The following is a 22,108-nucleotide window of genomic DNA, read 5'->3' on the forward strand; positions in this document are numbered from 1 at the left end:
ACTGAAACAATCACGTACCAAACTAGCTAACATTCCCTTGCATGGATTCTCCTAAACATATTTGATTTTATTACTTGCTTCTGAGGATACTATTCTTAAAAGCTAGCAACCATGAACAGGAGGTTTTTCACATACTAGGAATTAAACAAAACCCAAAAGCTCCATATCACTTCAAGTATATGTTCAACATAGCAAAGTGACCTTACCTTCAACAGTAACAGGTTAAGTTACTAGTTAGCGGGAGCTAACTAGAATATTCTGAAAGTAAATACATTGGGGTAGGGATGAAACCAACATGCCAAAATCATTAATAATGGCTATTCAGGCCACAAAGCAGATGAAAGAATTAAACACCTGAATTGTGCTCCTAGAAAAGAGCCTACCACAATACTGAGAGGTGTGCTTAATTAGCCCGGGAAAGGAGAGCAAAAGGAAGAGCCTTTTGCAGTAAATTAGGGAGGACTATCTGTTCCACCCAAGATTAACACCTATGACTAAGTCATAGTGCAGGAAAAAGCTGAAGTCAGGCTAAATCTAGGATGTATATGTCAAACATCAGTGTAACTTTGGGGTGTATCTTCCGTGTTTTTAAGGCCAGTATTGGGGATGTAACTGAAGCATGTGGATTTTGTGTTCAACTGAAACCATGCAGGATATAAATCAGCACAAGAGTACCTATAATTGATATGATTCTTGGGTTATTCTTTCATCCTCACCCAACACACTTAGTAAACTGAGGTTCTTCAGTAGACTGAACTCCAACCTGTTAAATCACAACAGTTTCAAACATACCAACCTCCCTTGCCTGAATATTTTTGCTTTCCACTTCCAAAGGGGAGGAAAAAAACCCAGTCTGTTCCCTCCTTGCAGAGCAGTGCTTTAAGGTTTCAGACAACCTATGGGGCTGAGAAAAAAAAAAATCACCTGTTGTGAATTTTCAAGACCTTGTGACCAACAGTAAATACCATATTCTTAAATGGATTTATTGATAATTGCTTTCCTAGACTCACAGTTAGTTCCTCACAGTTCCCTTTTCTTAATACACCTATTTTTATGGCATTACATATAGATTTATAAACAGGAAGGATATATGTAGAAAACTAATTCTTTCTGGTGTAGCATGTGTATGCATAAACATACAAAGCCGAAATCAATCTGTCTTTCTGATACAGTTTCTTAAGAGAAAGTAATAGAAGACACCTTTATCTATTTGTCACAAAGTTGCTCAGTAAATAGAAGCTGGGCAGTACAAGCAATGACTACATCCTACTTATATACAGCAATGACTGCTGCAGACATAGAACAAGTCAGAATAAGGAAAAAAAAAACCACTGAGCACACAAAATGTTGGTCACATTGGTGAAATCAAATTTCCAGGTGTTCATGTGGCAATCAGTGATTAAGAGCATACTTTCTTCAGGAAAATATATGGCCACAGCTGCTACCTCAATTCTGGCCATTGGTACAAAATGAGGAATTCACTCTTACATCTTTCCCTGCTGCCATGATGATGGCCTTCATGAGAATGAATCTACATGAAAAACAATTTGGCTACAGTGACAGCCTTTGGTGCAGTGTAATACCTCTCAGATGAAGAAGCTTCCCCTAAAGAATTAATGCTTACCACTTTCCATGTAATTCATGAGTAACTTGTATAAAAATGACTGTCTAAATAAGGTGGGCAGAGCTAAAGTTCAAAAGTTTTTTCCTGTACAGAAAAAAAAAACATAATGACAAGATGTAAATAAATGGAACTGACCTCCATCTTCCAGTTGTTTTAATGGGATCATGAGAACTTAAGACAAAAAAAAAAAAATGTTCACTTTAATAACATACCAACTAGATTCATAGAAATTAGACAGTCTATCTAAGGCAATACAAACGAAGACTGACAGACACAGAGAAGGAGATATCAAAGAGGTGTATTGGTTTAATTTTCTTCAGAATTAATATAGAAATATATGCATCTTTGTAAGAACTACATACATTTTATTTAGATAAACATGGGCAATGAGCAAAGTATGATTCTCTACCATTGCTGAGAAACAAAAAAGGGACAATAGTAACAGTTACATTCATTTCATAACCTTCTGTCTACAGCAATTAAAGCAGCTTATATATTAGCAGTATAATGAATCAATACATTAATGTTAAGTAGCCTGCAAATGTTTCAATCATTCATTGTGAACTAATTGGAAGTTTCTATCTGCCGAAGTTCTTCACTGCTGTGGTAGATGATCAAGCAGTTCAGAGTTTGGCATAATCTTTCAGGATCGTTTCCAATTTCTGGCTCAGCATGATGTTCCCCTTCACTTTTAGTTTACCAGAGAAGAATGCCTACAAAAAGCAGAGGGGGAGGGGGGTGGGAAAAAAGGGTATTCAACTGTTCCTGCCACAATCCAAAGAGCTGCTAGAATCAAACAAGAAGCCAAAGATAGGTGTGGTTGTTTAGCACTCAGGAAAAAGCCTTCAGTGTGCAATGCCCATTGGTTATAGGTTATTAACAGAAAACCATCCAAGTTCAATTTTAATAGCATCCGGAATCACAGTTTTCTATCTAGGGTGCAGGTACAGCGAAGTCTATCACTCAGGGGGGAAAAAAAAAAAAAATACAAAGCAACTTCAGTGGCCTCCATTTCTTTTCTACATATAGCAGAGTGGACTTCTCCTGGGATAAGACAAACTTCTTCACAGAAGCTGATGGCAAAACGTACCAGGGCACAAAAACAAAGTTCCCAGTCCTCCCCTCCCTATGCTCTAGATATCCATATAACCCTGTATGAAATGAGAAAATGGAATGAAAAGGCCATTTAATGAAAATTAAAGGCCTAATGAAAAGGTCAGCTACTCACTCAATTCATAACAAATCCAAACAGGAACTTGCACAATATATGTACACACATATTCCAAAGAAATGCACTGGTTTTATACATAGCATATTACAACAAAGAGGAACTAAACAAGATTTTGCCGCATTTGCAGAATCATAGATCAACCAATATTTTCACTGAAATGCTGGCATATTACATTTTTATTGTCCCTGCTTCAGAGAGCTGTATACCCTGTTTCAATCTAGCTCAGTATTTTTTTAAAACTAGTTTTGCTTCACTGTGGCTTTGCAATTTGAAATCTCTTTGAAAGTTCTCAAACAACGTGCTTTTGCTTAGTTCCATTAACTTGAAATACATTCAAATAAGGAATAGAGAGAGCCAGCAGAAAAGAATCTTAATAGATGAAGCTTTGAGCTTCTTTAGATGAAAAACTTCACAGAAACTCAACGGAAATACTAATGCCTAAGAAGAGATAATGTTCCTGAATTGCAATCACTGTTCTTTAGCATTCTGAAGATTACATGTCAACATCTTGTTTGTTTATGCTTTATGCCTGCTATATACAGAGGGTCACAAAGGATTTTACTCATGTGGTATGTAGTACTTATAACAAACGTTTGCCATCATCGCTAGTCTCCAATTTTACAGTCAAAGTCTCCAACAATGTCTGCTTTGGATGAAAGAAAAAGAACTGTTTGATATATGATGAGCTTAATTAAAGTTTTCATTTGCTCAAGCTTTAATCTGTAAGCTGACATATTAAATTTGTGACAGTTTAATTGACTTTTACACAAGGAATTTTTATTAGTAAAATTAGTAGTTTTAAGCAGTTGATTACTCCAAGAAGCCAGAAGTGCAGACCTAGATTACGTACCTTTCTTAAATCTTTCTTTCCCTTAAAGATCTACCTAGTTTGGGTGAATTTTGATTAGTTTCAATGGATCTACATGTATGCATTGTCTGAGATTTCTCTTTCCTGCAGTAGTAGCAGTAAATCAGAATATTGCAACAAATACCAACTTCCTGCAACAGGACCAGTCAAAACAGCCTGAATCATCAAACCAACAAACCTTAACCTTGCAAATCTTATATTGTGAAGTGCCAGGAAACAAACAAACAACTGACTTCGTATTGCCAGGCTTTATGTCATTTGAGGTATCTTTGTTTCAAGATGATAAAGATGGCATAAATTCTCCATCATGTCTTCTGACTAATTAAGTATAAGGTAACAATGCACTTATATCTCATCTGACTCTTGTTTGCACTGTCAAAATATCCAGTGTCGTGGATTTTGGAATGCAAACAGTCGTGAACCAGAGCTTAATTTAAGGCAAATGTGTCCCCATGCAAGTGAGTATGTCTGTGATGCACAAATTTTTACCTTTTGGGGGTTGGTCTTTTGTTGTACCACATCCATGAAATCCTCGTCCGAGAGAGTGAAGGTGGTATCAGCCGAACTTCTTGCAGGTCCTTGATACACTGCTCCAGAGCCATTCTTTAAGTCAATTGCTGAGAAGAAGCAGCAAAGATAGTTTTATTTCTAAATAAAGATAAAATTTTCAGTCTAAAGAACACTACTCTCCCTATTATTATACAGCATCCAGTCTAAACGTAAATCTTGAGCTAACAGCCACTTAGAAAATGAAAGGGGTTTAATTCTTCTTCTTTAATGAAAGAAAGTAATTGAGATTAGAACAGAAAAAAAAAAAAACTATTCCTGTACTAAGGGGGAGGGTGTTTACAGCAAGGACTGCCATTTGAAAATTCTTGTATAGATGGCAAAACCCATTTTTAAACAACATGTAAGATTCACAAGATATTAATAGTGCAATTACTGCAGAAATGTTAAAGTTAGTAATAAAGCTCTGATGTTTTAAAACAGCATCCTATATTCAGACAAAGCAAATGTGGTAGTGTTCAAACATGCTGCTACATTTTCCCTGTTCTGCCTCACAGGCAACATAGGCTGTTCTGTTTCATGCAAAGAACATTTAAAGCCTTGCCAAATATGTGTCTTTCTCTTCTGGAAAGCCAAAAATTCCTCAAAGTGTCTGGAGCTTCAGAGTGTTCTTTTCCCACACCAAATGACCTGCCAAAATATTCCATTACAAGGCTAACACTATCAGGTATTGTGTCATTTGTTTAGAAGAATATAAGAAGTATATTTTGACAAGATGTGCTCTGCCAAATCATTCTCAGATTTTGCAGATTACCAGTCTTCCCCTTTACACCTTTTTCTCTTGGTCCTCCCATGCTTTTTAAGCACAAAACAAAATCATTATTCAAGTGGATGTTCCCATAAGGACATGACATCTCTAATCACAGAATCATGACTGCCTAGCTAATACTAATACTGTCAGTTGGTTTCTCTTAGTTGACAAATTTTAATACACTAGCCTAACTATGGAGACTCATTTCTGCATAAACTATCTCATGTGTATTTTTTTTCCAAATAATTTTTCTGAAAGGGTAAGGTGAACTATACTGACTGGGAACACCTTTTGTCTGTTTGCGTTAAGTCTTCCATTTTCTGAAATGTGTTCTAAGTAACATTCATCCAGTATAACAAAACTAGAAGGGGAATTAAATGTACAATGATGCTCAGTGAGAAGTGACATACTGGATTATTACTATCCACTTAATTTTAAGGTAAATTATAATTTCAGGAACAGGTTTAATGGACTTCACTAACTTGATGCAGTAAAAGAAGAAAGAAAAAATAGAATTGCTAAGCACCAGGTGAACAATCTATACCTTCTATGTTTGTGGGTAGGAGCCATGTAACATTCTTTTGATCCAAACCAGCTACTATATAGTCTAACATTGTAAGCGAGCCTTTAAACATTGCTTCTGTAGGTTATGCAGGCACAGACTATTATTTAAAAAAAAACAAAAAAACAAAACCATATTGAATCATGAAATGCAAGCTTCACAGTGGATACCAGGTCCTCTGATTATATTAACCAAGCTTAACTGTCAATGTGCTTCTAAAATACACCTCTACTCAAATGCTAGCAATGTTATGAGCCATACCAATGCAGCCAAACTGAACTCCCTTTGAGCCAAATAGCACTGGTCAGCAAGGCCCCTGACTAAATTAAAAAAACACACACATTGTTTTCTAGGATGCTTACAGTTCTTAATTATTTATTTTTAATTAGTTCTGAACCTTAGAAATCAAAAGAGCAAGAGTCATAAGTCCCTTCTTGTGCCTCAGTTTGCATTCATTAATTTTTTTGGCTGTCCCTACCCCTCCCAGACTGTTCCAGAAGGGAACCGGGATGCTGAAAGCCCAACATAACATCTCCCAATACACAAGAGACCCTCTTCTTCTCTACTAAGCACTGGCTGGAAAAGCAGTTTTGATATATCTCATTGATAATACTCATCCATCAGTCTCAGCAGTGTAAAGTTTAGATGACAAAAAGTTAGAATTAAAAAGGTGTAGTGACTCAGGCAAGTTCTAACAACTCCTAGATTTTAATCTGAATATAGTGCATACTTAACATTGTTACAATCCCTGTTCTCCTTCTCCATTTCCTATCCAAGTCTCAAGAGCATCGCTTATCAGTCCAGGTCTATAATTAATTGTAAGCTCTCAAGGCACAAATATGCCTGTAAACATTGCATAATCACGGTACCATCGGCAAAACTGTTATGTTTAATCACATCAAATCCTTAACATATCTCAAATTAAAACTTATTAGAAATTCTGGAAAAAAAAAAAGAGGACCAATCTAATAGTATTCTCTTTTCCCAAAAATATGAAAATACCATTTCCATTTCCTCTTTATTCTTTTTAAAGAGCATTAAGATTTTTGCTAAGGAAGAAAAAAAGAAAAAAAAAAAAAAAGAACAGAGTAGCCACAAAAGGGAAGACCTCTGTGACAACAAATAATGTCTTTTTCACAAAAACATGAAGGACATTCTACTGCTACTTGACCCACCCCTTTTTTTAAGCTTTATCATAAATGAGTTATTACATCTGTAATGCAAGCAGTCATAAAAAAAAGTAAAAAAAATGCTACCCCAAACCCCAAAGGAACTAGGAGGCAAAAATGAAATCCCAAAACTTCATATGTAAGCCGTAGTGGGTAAATTCTGGTGAATCACACTGGAGAAAGAGTGATCCAAAATACACCATATGTTGGTATTTTAAAGAGGGAAAGGAACTCTCCTCCTTATAGAGAATGGAAAACTACCCCAAAAACTTGCTCGTTCATCTTTTCGGGGGGCAGGGGGGGCGGGGAGAAGAAGAAGAAGGATTAGAAACGTATACGATCATTTTTCTGGCCTCCTGACGTACACCTAGCCTAGAGTACTCAGATGACAACTGAGACTAAACTACAGCACTGGCACACAGACAAATGGATATAAACTAGCAATGAAAGAAATGAGCCAAATACCAGAACAGATTCCAGCCATCAGAGCAGAAAAATTCTAGACTTCCAAAACAACCAGAGAGGGTGCCTTCTTGTAAAATATGTCTTTATGAGATAAAGCTATATAACACAGCTGTCTGCTGTAGCAGGAAACAGTCTTAATGCAAGTCTCCTATACATGCCTTCTACACATATCTCCTGGATACACGTCTCTATGGTTATAGCTACCATCTCGCCACTGAAGCTTGCACGCTGCACTACAATTGCAGCAGCCAGCTTGATAATGATTTGGTACTAGTGTAGCTATTTCAGTGTTCAGGTGGCTGGTGACCTGGGCAGCTCCCAGGCAACTACCTCGTGCACTGTTAGTGTGGCTTCACTGATAGCAGTAACAGATGAGTAGCCTAAAGGTGTCTCTGGTGCTCTTTGTTCCTGAGAACATGTAGCCCTCCATGGCTGCTACAGATACAGCTCTTCTCCTAGCCACGCACATGGCTGATCCACTCCATACAAAAACAGACATTTGAGACACAGGCATAGTACTCCTCAACATTGTGTGTCACAACACAAATTGTGACAAACTGAACACAAATTAAGCTGAAGTCCCTCTTAAAAATCAACCAGCTTCTTAAATATGTAAAACTTCAGTATTACACACCTGGCAGAAAAGCAGAATGAAGCAGTTTCAGTGGATGAAACAGTAGTTATCCTTCAAATGTTTGTTTTTACTTGTATACATAAGTGTTCTACTACAGTAATTAAATATCTATGAATTATTATCATCCATAAGATGCTGTTGTCAGAGACATAGTAAAAAGGTCAAAAAAATCCTATGTATACAGGCTAAAACACTAGACATTGACATTCCATAGCAGGTAGCCAAATAGCCTAAAAATCTAAGATTTGGGGCACAGGTTTTGCTTTGCCTTCGAAGACTGCCTTACCATTTCTAGTAGAGAAATATTAAGGGGTCAGACTATTTTTTGTTTGTTTTGGTTTGGCTTTTATTCTGCTTTACAGAGCGTAAGTAACTGCAATACAAGACTCCTCCTCAAAGCAAATGGAACAACATGTCACCCACTCTTCATTGCCTGAAGTCATATCGCATCATAAATTAGTAAGCATTTTCCTCATCATTTGTCAGATATTCATAAACAACTGCACATAACAATTTCTCCTCAGTTCTCCTAACACAGTTTTATTCTTCTGAGAACTGGAAAGGAACGGAAGTACCTTCTGCCTTCAGCAGTGCCTTCAGAAGCATGATGAAAAGCAACATATGGGTAAACTCTTCTGAGTACTGTTCTAGAGAACCATTAACTATCAGCCAACAAATCTCAATGGCAATGTCTTTTCTCTATGGAAAGAGAAGTTGAAATGAGGTAGCTTAATGCTAAAAAAAAGATGGAATATTTTATACCCATTGAAAACAAAGGCAACTGTTGTACAGTAATAATAGGCATCAGAGAGCAAAGCATGCTTTAGGTAGTGAAGACAACTGGAGAAGTCAAAGCTGGGGGGTCTCAATTAAGAATTTTGTTAAAAAATAACAGAAGATAGCTCAAGTACCGCTATGCATATTCCTTAGGTTTTGATACTGCCAAAATCTGTATTGCTTTATCTTAAGAGGATTTTCAGCATCCTCTTAAATTAAACAGCTTGCTTCTATAAAGAAATACCCTAATTAAGGCCCATTGTCAGTGGCTACAGTTCAACCTTGTTTAGACAGTGAATGAGCTGTCCAAAATTTCACATCCTGAATCCAAGATCAATGGTCCTACTCCTCCCCATGGCTTCACAGAGAACTACATAAAAGTAAAGATCACTAATTAAACAGACTAGTGTTACTAATATTAGTGCTACCATCAGGAAGTGTCTCTGTAACAACAAAAGCTAAATCTAATTCACAAATCCCACTCCATTTAAAGTAATAAACAAAAATCTTGGCTTACTGCAGAGAATAGAGATCAAAAGGTTACAGTTGTAATTAAAACAAAATACTAAAAATAAATACAAATTTTAAAAAAACCTTTTGGTTCCTGAAAGTCTGGAAAACACCGGAACAACTGCGTACATGAGAACGAATTTCACACTGGTCCTTAATACTGCTGCTTTCTCTCATTTGCTTCCCTCCCAGCCTCCTCCCAGATCTTAACAGGCTCCAGGACATTAGCAGAAGATGATGGAGCTACAATCATTGAGTAAGACAGCAATGAGCTGCAGGGCTCAGATTGTTTCTAGTGCTGTCAATTGCTGCAGTTTTCACAACAGCAGAAAGCTGTGCAAAGTGACAAGTTAAAAAACTAAAAGACAAGCCAGCACAACTACGTAACAAATTTAATAAGGGAAAGAGGCCTAGCAGGTAGCCCAAGAGAACCACAAACACTGCCTGTAAAGGGCTGGGAGGCCCTTAGAGAGAGAGGCCTAAAAAGAAGATAGATAATGAAACAATTAGCATCAACTCAAGGCTTAAATCAAAACAAAAAACTCCTCCAAAATAATCTACCTCCTCACATTTCAGTTGTTTCAGTGATACCATGTCAAGAATTTTGACCATACATGGTCAAGGAGTATGTAATATTTATCCACAGGAACCAAATTCTAAATTAATTTTAATGTCGAATTTTCCTCTTTGCTTTATTGTAGCTATGTACTTTGCTTTATTGTAGCTATGTATGTTATGGGATCTAGCTCTCAAAACAGCAATTTTACTTTATGAAAAGAGAGAATGATAACTCAAAATTGTTATAATCTAACTTAGCGTAACATTTACAAAACTGATTTAAATTTATTGTATGCAGAGGATCAGCTAATAATCAGTGGGCCAAATTTATATGTAGTGTAAAGAAGTGCAATTCTACTGGCAGAGTTGACTAAAATGACAAATAATTAAATTAAAGCTATAGCAAAAGTAACATCTTACTATCATCTTCAGTTTTTAAAGGAAAACACATATTTGTCAAAGGCTAAAATTTTGAATTATGTACAGAAGCTTCCATTCCATTAAAAACAGAAAAAGTCAAGCATTCAAATCAGTAAATGGCATTGTCAATGTTACATATTCTAAATTGGCTGTCATCGTTCACATGCATTACAGAAGCCTTGGTGATGACCATATAAATATCTGTCAGAAATCTTTTGGGTTATTGACAATATCTTAACTGCAAGAAAGCTGTCTTCCTTTGAATGCAAAGCCACAAACTACTCTCTTCTCCCACATTCACGATGCAAAATGAATTATGCTAGCATCTGGTAGAAGAGACAATACACGATGATGCTCTTGAATACTGAATAATAACTTACACAAACAAGCAAAAAGAATTAAGCTGGCAATTGCTTACACATCTTCAGTGCTTGCCTGTGGAAGGTCTTTTTTTGCTTTGTGTTTGTTTGGGTTTTTTTTAATGACCAGAATAGTGTTTTAAAAAATCCCCAAAATAAAAATTCCATCATGCATATACATACACCTTGCCATTAGAAATCTAACATTAGAGTTAAATACACAGCAATAGTAGTATGCTATTAATCCACATAAGGACAAACTGTGACAACTACAGTTGTCACAACTGCTAAAACTCTGTCAGTGAGTTTACATAACTATTTTAATATTCTAATATTATAATTTAATAGTTAAGTTATTAACATAATTAATTTTAATATTAACCAACTCCTGCTTTCTTCATCCTTTAACTGCTTGAAATTTCAAAGGCACACAAAAGTATTCAGAAAACCATTAGATGTGGTTTTGGTTTGTGTGGTGGGGTTTTGGTATTGGGGGAGGGGCTACAGGGATGGCTCCTGTGAGAAGCTGCCAGAAGCTTCCCCAGCTCTGAGTCGGACCCGCCTCTGGCCAAGGCTGAGCCCATCAGCCACGGTGGCAGTGCCTCTGGGAGAACAGGTTTAAGAAGGGGAACCTGCAGTGAGTAGGGGGAGTGGGATGTGAGAGGAACCCCTCTGCAGACACCGAGGTCAGTGAGGAGGGAGGGGGAGGAGGAGCGGGGGAGGAGGGGATGCCCCTGCAGCCCTGGTGAGACGGCAGGCTGTCCCCCGCACAGCCCATGGAGGGGAGCAGGGGAGCAGATGCCCACCTGCAGCCCAGGGAGGACCCCACGCCAGAGCAGGTGGGTGCCCCCAGAGATGGCCGTGACTCCATAGGAAAGCCCACGCTGGAGCAGTCTGTGACTGAAGGACTGCAGCCAATGGAAAGGACCCGTGCTGGAGCAGTTCATGAAGCACTGTCTCCTGTGGGAGGGACCCCACGGCAGAGCAGGGGAAGAGTGAGGAGTCCTGCCCCTGAGGAGGAAGGAGCGGCAGACACAAGGTGTGATGAACTGACCCCAACCCCCATTCCCCATCCCCCTGCACCACTGGTGGGGAGGATGTAGAGAAAATCAGGAGTGGAGCTGAGCCCGGGAAGGAGGGAGGGTTGGGGGGAAGGTGTTTTAAGATTTGGTTTTATTTCCTATTATCCTTGTTTTGATTGGTAGTAAATTGAATTGATTTTGTTTTTTCCCCTAGCTGAGTCTGGTTTTTGCCTGTGACCATAAGTGGTGAGTGATTCCTCCCTGTCCTTGTCTTGACCCATGAACGGTTCTTTATATTTGTTCCTCTTCACCCCACCCAGGGGGGGTGACATGAGTGAGTGAGTGGCCTTGTGGTGCTTTTTTGCTGGCTGGGCTTAAACCGCAACAGATGACACAGGACGTTCTTTGAAAAAGTGATATACAAAGGGAGTACTTGCATACCAATATTCCTGATGAGAAAAGTAAGGGACATATTCTACAGACACCCTTCTTGTCACCTAGATATTTACATTCAGCCTCATATATTTACTACACCATAGAGACTACAGTAATTCATAAACACTAGCCACTGTTTTGACACCTAAGCTTGAAGGAACTGACCACACTACACATAAATTAGCAGTAACTTTTCCAAGATTTTGGAAATGTTTCATTTAAGCTCCTAATAGTAGTTAGCAACAGCAAATGTTTAAAATATTAGATTACCTCCTTCACCTTCCATACCACAGGGAGCTTTAAGTAGTTCCAAATTCATATAGAAGGACAGATATTGTTCACTACAACAGAAGCAGAGGGAACAGGACAAAGAAAAGTTGTCTATTTAATCCCTTTTAGCTAGGGAAACAAGCACTGGAAGAAGGCACTACTTTCCTGCCACTGCTTCAGTAGGAAACAGAAGAGAGGACAAGCTTTGTTTGAAAAACAGAAAAGGCTGACTCTTTATTTATTCAAAGCAGGAGTACTTTCTCTCTCTGGATACAACAGCAAAAACATCCACCTGTTTTCCCTTATGAGGCAGGTAAGGCCACTGCTCAGGCCTAAATCTTTACATGTGCCTGTTCTGTGTTCAGCAGTTTGCAGCTTAAGGTCTTCCTGTGAGAGAAATTTTATTCATGTCTTGAACACTCCGCATCAGATTTTTCTTCCATTGATTTGTCCCTCCATCCTTTGAACATACGTAATACTGAGTTTAGGTGACAAACAAAGCAGTTCCAAAATTAAAGACAACTATAATTCATCTTGAAGATAGTTTTCTGGTTGTTATTATAAACATGACCATCACTTATATTATGTTTAGTTACACATGAAACAACAGGCATGACTGATGCAGTGTACAGAGTGATTCTCTAACAAACACAAGTATTCACTTAAAGTGTTTTGGACTTTAATCTATGTGCTTCTAATATACCTTCTAAAAATGTAAGCAAGAACACAGGAAAGACTTCATAAGCCTTCTGTCCAGGTTATAAGCATACTCATCATTTAAATTACTGAGTGTAAAAGTGGAAAACTGCAGACGGTAGGAATGATTAAGAGCAGTAATGAGTTTTAAGACAGATTTTCTGAGCTGAATTATGCAGTATTTACCCTCCTCTCATTTTGATGTATAGGTACTCAGCCTGCATAATCTACATGGGTATATTCAGCATATCAGTTAACTGCTATCCAAATAGAAATCACCCTTTATCGCTCAAAAATTGCTTAAAAGGCAATACAGGTAAAACAGAACTATGTTGATCGATCTACATATGGTATTTTTCCTGAAACTTAACAGCAGTCCCGCTATTCAGAATCTCTGCTGGTTAACATTAGGAAAAGAGAAAGTGTTGTTATAGGTTTCTAAACCACTCCGTAAAAGGAAGCGCAGTTTCTTAAACACAATAACCATTTATTGAGAACAGACATTGCAAAGACCTAACAATAGTTTCAAAAAGTCAGTCTATGGGACAAAGCACAACACAGACCTCATCTGACCTACCAACATGTCAGTCTCTCCCCTTAGCCTGTCAAAGTGCAGCCCACCTCATCTGTATCTCCCCAAAACTGCTCTGACTGGATCCAACCATTGAGACCAATCAAAATGAGGCAGTCTAAGTGACAGACTCGACCAGAAGACCTGCATTTCTCCACAAAAAAGCAGAGGCCTGGAAGTTACAGCCTGACTAAGGTTCATCCCTTTGGAAAAAACTTTACATTCCACTAATAGACCATCTAGGACACCTCAGCAAAAAAACTTGAATAAATCCAAAGACAGTGAAGTATATCCAATTACTAAAATTAGACTGTTTTTTGCAAAAATACATGTCCTCAGAAACTGAGCACAAGAGAATTTAAGAAACGAATTTTTTTGAGGAAGCAGTTTTGCCCACGTCAGACCATTTCACACACTTGTGTAATCTGCTTTACCAGGAAACACCTCCCCTCTGACCCATTGCTATTTCAAGCTTTAGCCCCTCTTCATCAACCCAGTCCCATGCTTAAACGAGGGGTAAGCACCATTATACCTTCTTAAACCTTGATCTCTGAAAATTGAATGGAAACAAATTGGGCTATATTTTCAGTAAAGTGGTAAAACCAATGCAGTAGAAATAAATACCTATTTGTTTTGGATTAGTTCGCATGTATGTCACCAGCAGACTAACTACTGTAACACAGAGCTCCTAGTAGGTTAATTTAGCCTGCTTTTCTAAGTGCAGTGGCAATCCATTCTGGAAAATGTAAATAGAAATGCACTGAAGTTCTAGAGCATGGTTTGCCTATGCCTACATCTAAATAGGCAAGTTACAGAAGTATGTTCCTAGAAAGGTTAGTAACTGCCATTATGGAACGTTATCGGACCTCCTTGTCACTGGTGCATTCAGTAAGCTTCCAGATTTTTAGGTCCCAGTGAATATTCATCTACTGCCTTATACTTATTTTCAAGATATCTTTTTAATTAGAATGAGTATAATTATCTCACTTCATTTAAAAAAATGCATCAGGGCATTATATAAAAGCTACAACTTACTCCACTGCATTGCTGTTTTCCCATCTTTAGTGATGTCCCATTGGAATACGGCATTTACTTCCTTTACCAATTTATTTCCAATCTCTTTTACACGACGACCAATTTCTTCAAACACAAGGTCACTCTGCAGCCCTGCAGTCTTAAAAAAAGAAAGTGAGTATGAAGAATTTAAAATTGAAACTCAGTTAAAGAAGTACTAAATATGTCTATTAGTTCAAGCACTGTGTCCAAGAAAGTCTCTACTGCAGAATTATTAAATGCAATTGAGATTTCTTCCACCACAAATAATCACTTCTAGCAACTGTCAGCATTAAAGAGTACATTCAAGCAGAAAACGCTTCATGGACTCTTCCTTGAGAATTATTTCAAATCTTGCTTTTGCAGTTTTTGTCATTTATCACTACAATTTAAGATATGTTTTATAATTAGGGCTCTAAGGACTTCTAAATTGCCCTTTGTTCCCTCTGGAGGATAACCATTGCCACTTTAACCATGGCGAATGGCATGTTAGTTTTTAGAACACAAAAATATTTTTATGAGTACATTACTTAATCTTGACATGGAAGATGTTCAAAACATACTGCACTATGAACACAGTCAGAACTCCAGTGTAGACACAATGTGTTTATCATTTAAGACTGGGATTAGCTCCATTTACATTTTCAACTTTTCCAAACATGTATTATTTTGCAAGCCTTTCACCATCTGTCTTTAACAAATATTTGTACTGGATAAAACGCTACATTTCAAGAAGCTGCTCCAGTGACATTTTTGATCTAACTGGAATCAGAGCAAAGAAGCTGTCATAGTTTTAGTTGTTCTGCTGCACCTACCTCTACACCAGAATGCAATACTCCTCACACTGCTCTCTTGTCACTCTCCTGTTAAGCCTAACATTTTCCACTATACAACAGACTTCCCAATGACATCTAAATTTGCCAATCTTCACTCTCTCAGGCTAGTTTCCCCTGGTGGATGTCTGCCTGTGTCAGCAAACTTCTGCCAAAGCACCTTAATTTCTCATAGTAAGCTTAAAGAAAAAAAACCTGTTCTGCCCATATTAAAAAAAACAAACAAACAAAATCTCTGTAATTATTTCGCTGAAAGTTCTAATGCTTATACGTTTCAACTTCAAATACAGATTTGGCAACCATTCAGAATGTCAGAGGACTAAACACAACCAGCAAAAAGAAACAGGTTCCAGGAATGTATCACAAGCTTTATATGAATGTCACTATCTCAGTATTTCATAAACTTCAATGCATTAAAGTTTCATCCTTCGCAGGCAGGAATCAATGGGGAAAAAAAGATATAGTTTATTAAGGCAATGCTCTGTGCACCTGTGTCATTCAGACCACATTAAGATCCCAGGACAGCCTCAGAATTGCATGTGTCATTCTGTCTTTTGTGGCAAGTCCAGTACCCAAGGCTTAATGTATGCTTGCAGAGGATTTTTTAAAATATATATAGTATAAAGTGCATATCATGTCTTAGGCCTAGCCACATGCACAAACAGCTGCCAGAGCCTTCTTGCAAAATGATTCAATGACAAAACTGCTCTTTTCTATGAGTACACTATCTCATTTTCATTTGTTCTGTTCTTCAAACACCTTCCTGCCACTCTCCCCATCTCTCTGAAAAAATTGAGAAACAAAGGTCACACACTTGAGTTTTATCTTCAACATGTACAAAATAAAAAAAAAATGCTCCTTTCACAGGTACAGCCCCGAATTATAGGGACTAATTTCAATTTTAAATTATGCAAGTGCTCAAAACTTGTGGCCCTTACTGGCGCATGCCTCACTTGTTTTGTAACATACAGTGTGATGCTTATCCTAACAGTTCAATTGGCATCAAGAACTTCAAACTTCATCAGCCATCCTGTTTATCTTAAAATGTCTGTATTTTTCCCCTCAAATAGATAAATGAACCTCTGTACCTTAACATGTGTGTTCACATCTCCGAACTCATATACTCATCTAAGTACTGCAAATAAGACTGGTAAGTGATCTAAGTATTTTTCCTGTGTTTTTCACAAGAGTAAAGCCTTACTCTGCTGCTTTGAAAGTTAAGACTTCTACTGCTTCCTCCTACCTTCATAGCCTCCCAAGCAGAAGGCTTATCCAAGGCTGGTACTACATCCACATAGCCCCCTGCAATAGCAACTTCTCCAGTCTCTTTGACCTGTGGTGGGGGAAAAAAAATGCATTAAAGAGGTCATGTATTTGCAAAAAAGTCACAAAAGAAGGGCGACAAAGGACTATTCCTTACATTTTAAAATCAGAGATGAAGAAAAGAGAAAACATAAAAGTTCCAGAGTAAAAAAAACTCACCCCATAAATGCATTGTAGTCTTGAGACAACTTAGTATACTACGCTTTGCAAACAGCTCTTCAAACAAAATAATTATTGGCTTCTGGAGAAATTATACCAAAATATATTGCTGATTTCTGTTCACAAAATGGTAGAAAAACCCTATTTACCTGAAAATTTACCTCCAGTATTATAAGTTACTGTTAATGTTACTTCATAAATAGTTCTGAGAATTACATTGCTCTAGAATGTTTTTCCTTGAGGTAGAAAAGTAGTTGTCAAGAGTTCATCTAGAGAGCTTCGCTATGTCCAGGTGCCTTACACTGCAACTTGTACTAGAAACAATTTTTTTAAGCATTATAAAACCAGAAAGATTATAAGAAGAAAGATGAAGAATACCTGAATTCCCTTCTGTTTAAATTTTTTGAAATAGTTAAGTCAGAGAAGAAAATGGGTTTCATTTTGGCATTGTATATTTAAGAGGTCTGACAAACCATTCTGACTTATGGCAGCAAACAGAAGATGGCAAAATGATTCACTGACAATGCATATAGAGTTATATGATTAATAGCCAAAGCAGAGGAATATGCAGTATCACAACCTAGCTTACTGCATAGGTGAAATTAATACAGAAAAACTACATAATAATGATTACTCAAATCATGCCTAACAGCTTGTCACCTGCTGCCACTGCACTTCAGACAATGCTGAAAATGGATTTAAACCAGCATATCAAAGTTATACATCTACATTTAGTTTGATTTAACCAGAGTTTATTACAAGTACAAAGATGGCTTTACTTCAGACTAATCCAACATGCAATAAGAAATGGAATTCTGCACAATTCGTAACTGTTGAAACAAGGTGGCTTTCTATAATCCTGTTAAACATTGTAATTTCTCTCCAAAATAATTTACTCCACACCTGTGGAAAAAAAAACTGTAGCAAAATCTCTTCAAACTCTACATATTACAATGACTAAACCAAGCATAGTAACAAACCCAGCCTTTAAACACAACAAAACATCCCACTCTGTTCACAAATTCCAAAGGGCTTGGAAGCGTATCATGAATTCTCTTAATTGACACTGAACATGCAAACCCTCAAAAGTAAATACGTGAAGTCTAGAAATTCAGTTAGGACTGAGTGGTAGTAGTACCTTTTAAACATAGCTACGCAATCTCCAATACAGTAATCTCCAAAGCTCATTTGAGGCACCAAACTGTCTTGTTTACTACTAGTAACCAGACATGGAGAGTTGCTACATCATAGCCTCCATGTTATTATCATTCTGAAATTCTACAGCTGCTAACCCTTATCAGGCCTGCAAACAGAATTTACCTCCTTCAGTCAACATTTATTCCACAAAGCTGTACTCCTGTGGAAAGAGCAATCCTATGTCTTTATGATGACTCTCATTTGAGCCTGCCCAATCCTCCCTGCAGCTGTAACTATCCCTGCTGCTGTACTCACTAATCAACAGCTGGCTAGCTTTTTACAAAAATGGGGTTGCAAAACTTTGGCCAGCCAAAACAATGTAAATTGCATCTGCATAAGCCAACGCATATTGACAAATACCAGTAGCAAATCATAGTGTCATAGGATGCTACAACAGAAGCGATGAGAATTTACTTTTTGCCTCTAGCTGGAGTATTCTACTCTTAGCTTCCAGTAAGTATCCTACCAAGTGTAGGAGAGGATTACAGGATACCCACACAAAATGCTAACAGCAATGACAAAGAAAATAAAATAATCCAAAAACTGCATTTATAAAAGTGTAAACTCTGTTTCATTGTAGTTACTATGTCCAACTACTGTGAAACTTCTATTTTTAAGTAAGTTGTTCTGTGTGGACGCAGCTTAAGTTTTACTCATTTTAAGCTAAATTTGTAGTTTAACTGCATAAACAAACTGTCAAGAGCTGATTTAAGATAAACAAATGTTAAAAAAGGATGCATACACAAGGTTATGATTAACTGCCAAAAACAAGTACAAACTATGCTGACCTGCGAATGACTGCTTTTTGCTCTTCCACAGTGGACAAACACAGAAAATGCAATACAATGAAATGAGTTCTCCAATTATTTAATATTAGGAGTGTATTAAGTCCTATGAGTATAATGGTATTTTTATTGGAATTTTAGTGACACCATAAAATAAGTAAGAATACTTCATTCTATTCACCTAATTTCTTTACAAACCCTTCTTCAATGGTGTGCTTGATGAACCACTTTTTTTGCTTCCCCTTAAACCACCAGTCTTTTAACCAACACATCCTTCTCTAAAGCCCACAATGGTGAGTGTTTTCTGACCTTGGTCTGAAAATGGATTCTATTTTCTTCCTTCCACATTTCTGTTTGTAAAGTTTGCCCTGGAAAGACTGGTTTCACAAAGCGAACCTAAAAAGAAAAAAAAAAAGTAGGGGTGTGAATGGGTCTGTCATACGTACATGCAAACCTCAGAAGCATAGGCTCTACGAAAATGAGAAAAAGCAAAGAGAAAAATCAGTCAACTAGCAACGTAGAAAGCCTAAATATTTAAGTAAACATACTAGATAGAGGCCATAAAATACATGCAGCAATAAATAAAAGCAATTGTGGCAGTTAAGACAGTGCAAAAGCCTTTTCCCACACTAAAGATTTTTTTTTGGCACTAAAACCAGAAAAATCAAGAAAATTAACTGCAAACAATGAACACACAGACCTTGATCGCCTTGAATCTGTTCACATCATTATTTGCAAACTGCTTCAAAACGTTTCTAGCAGCAAACCCAAAGGAGCATAGTCCATGAAGTATAGGCTTCTTAAATCCTGTTTCAAAAAGAAACATTTTAGCATTTGTAGTATTAAGAGTTTTCATGTTGCTTCTACAATATCTACATTTTATTCATAGTATTTTCCTCCAATAATGTCCTTAATCCTTTTTCTTTTTAACCTAATTTATGCCACGAAAAAAGTGTCTGTTATCACTTACCGTTTCCTCTTCTTTGAGGCAAAGGAAAGTGCTCACTGACAACTGGCACTCCAACACTGCCTATGCTATGTAATACAAGTAGAATTAGCCCCTGTCTGTAGAGGTGACTGTCCTGGTTTCAGCTGGGATAGAGTTAATTGTCTTCCTAGTAGCTGGTACAGTGCCATGTTTTGAGTTCAGTATGAGAAGAATGTTGATAACACTGATGTTTTCAGTTCTTGCTAAGTAGTGTTTAGTCTAAAGTCAAGGATTTTTCAGCTTCTCATCATGCCCAGTCAGAGAGAAAGCTGGAGGGCACAAGAAGTTGGGACGGGACACAGCCAGGGCAGATGACCCAAACTGGCCAACAGGGTATTCCATAACATGGGATGTCACATCTAGTTTAGGAACTGTGTAGTGGGGGCAGTGGGATCGCTGCTCAGGAACTAACTGGGTGTCAATTGATGGGTGGTGAGCAATTGCCCTGTGCATCATTTGTATATTCCAATCCTTTTATTATTACTGTTGTCATTTTATTAGTGTTATCATTCTTAGTTTCTTCTTTTCTGTTCTATTAAACTGTTCTTATCTCAACCCACGAGTTTTCCCCGATTTTCTCCCCTATCCCACTGGGGGGGGAGGGTTGTGTGTGTGAGTGAGCGGTTGCATGGTGCTTAGTTGCTGGCTGGGGTTAAACCATGACAGTGACAAAATGGAAAATAATGAGATTGACTGGTTTAGTATACATGCATAGGCACACCAGATACACAGTTACATGGAAGTATGCATATCAAGGGTAAGAGGTTTTGTAATGATTAAAAAGTGGTGATACTAAGATTATTTGATGCTTCCCATTTTTAACTCCTAGTCATGATTGCCAAAAGTCTTCAAATACAGTGTGCACTTCAGGATTAACATTTCTTTATTTAGAAGTGGAAAAAAACTGAAAATATTTCAGGCATTTTGAACACATCTAACAAAAAAGAGAGAAAAAAAAATTACAGTGTGTTGTTTATACTGACATTTTTGGTCAGATTTCCTCACACTTCTATGCTTTGGAGCAGGAGCTGAATCTTGGCAGAGGATAATCTTTGTATTAGCGCTGAATCTTTTTCCAGTCCTGTCAAAGTCTGACAAAAAAAACCTTTGAAAACTGGCCTGAGATCTGCTAAATGGTTAATGTTTAAAGATGCAACAGTTAAGTTTTAAAGATGCTGCTTGTACTGAGTATGTTCTGATCCCTCAACAGGTTGCTCTGACCTGACAGGGCATGTGAACACTAATTGATCACACTTGCAACAGACCATGGATTCGAGACAGGTCTGTCCAGGTTTGGCTCTGATACCAGTTGCTTTGCCTGGAACTCATCTGCCACTCTCGGCTGCCAGAGTCTGTTTTACCTGAGCTCTGAACAACTCCTCATAGCATGTACACAGCATGAAAAGTTGTCCCAAGGTACAACAGCTGGGAGAAAAAAGCAAAAGCAAAACCAAACAAACAAAGAAGAGGAGACAGGAGAAAGTCTAGCTTGCAGAGAATCAGGAGATGTAGAAGAAGAAGAAATGACCTTCAAGACAGAGACAAAAAAGCCACTAGGACTTAATGCTGGGAAAGATGGGAATTCTGAGACATGGCCCAAAGGGAAGACAAGACTAGCAGGAGTAAGGATGAGAAACAGAAATTTTGACTCATTAAGTTAGGAGAAGAGATGTGGCATGAGGACAGGCTAAAATGAACATGAGACTGTTTTCTTGCTGCAAGTATTCCACTCTGATCATTCTGCCATTTCTTTCCTGTAAAATATTTGAATATACACACTTTTAATAGCACTTTCTTTTTTGTATGCTTGTACAGAGTATTTCTGAAAGCAGAAAGATATGGTACAGTCAATTTTAAAACAGATTACTGGCATTATTGTAACAATATCAGTATTCAGTATCTCTCTTACAGAATGTTATAGTGACATTTAGCTCTTTAAAAGCTTAGCTCAATTCACCATACAAGAACCAAAACCCACCACTATTTTCAGAACTCAGAAACAGACAAATATATACAGTCATGTTCTCCCCAGTATTTTCTTTATAAAACTTATGCATACTCAAAGAAAAATCCATAAGGCAATCAAGTTACTTTTTATCTGGACTAAAATGAAAACAAAATCAATGTTGCTTTCACTTTCTAGTATCTTGGAAATACTCACAAGCTACAGGAATAAAGGCACAAGAATATAAACAGGTGTTTTCATGTAGTATATCTCCTCTGAAACATTACCCACAGGAAGACTTAACAATAACCCTGGAACAACCTAGGTACGTTACCC

At 37.5% G+C, this 22,108-nt stretch overlaps 1 protein-coding gene across 4 annotated transcripts in view; it reads right to left on the reverse strand.

The window, feature by feature from the left end:
* Positions 1-1,906: 1,906 nt before the first annotated feature.
* Positions 1,907-22,108, reverse strand: part of HSD17B4 (hydroxysteroid (17-beta) dehydrogenase 4) — a 64,090-nt gene continuing 43,888 nt past the window's right edge. For 3 of the 4 annotated variants that reach the window (XM_010562334.1, XM_010562335.1, XM_010562337.1), the window contains 6 exons: positions 19,540-19,646; positions 19,149-19,235; positions 16,619-16,708; positions 14,525-14,663; positions 4,213-4,340; positions 1,907-2,337 (listed from right to left, as the gene is read on the reverse strand). In XM_010562334.1, the coding sequence (XP_010560636.1) occupies positions 2,248-2,337; positions 4,213-4,340; positions 14,525-14,663; positions 16,619-16,708; positions 19,149-19,235; positions 19,540-19,646 (641 nt within the window). In that variant the 3' untranslated portion in view covers positions 1,907-2,247. Of the gene's footprint in view, positions 2,338-4,212; positions 4,341-12,602; positions 12,683-14,524; positions 14,664-16,618; positions 16,709-19,148; positions 19,236-19,539; positions 19,647-22,108 lie in introns of those variants that run through there. The other variant, XM_010562336.1, reaches the window with a different exon arrangement.

The sequence above is a fragment of the Haliaeetus leucocephalus genome, unplaced genomic scaffold (assembly GCF_000737465.1).
Source record: "Haliaeetus leucocephalus isolate CR32 unplaced genomic scaffold, Haliaeetus_leucocephalus-4.0 Scaffold158, whole genome shotgun sequence".
NCBI lineage: Eukaryota > Metazoa > Chordata > Aves > Accipitriformes > Accipitridae > Haliaeetus > Haliaeetus leucocephalus.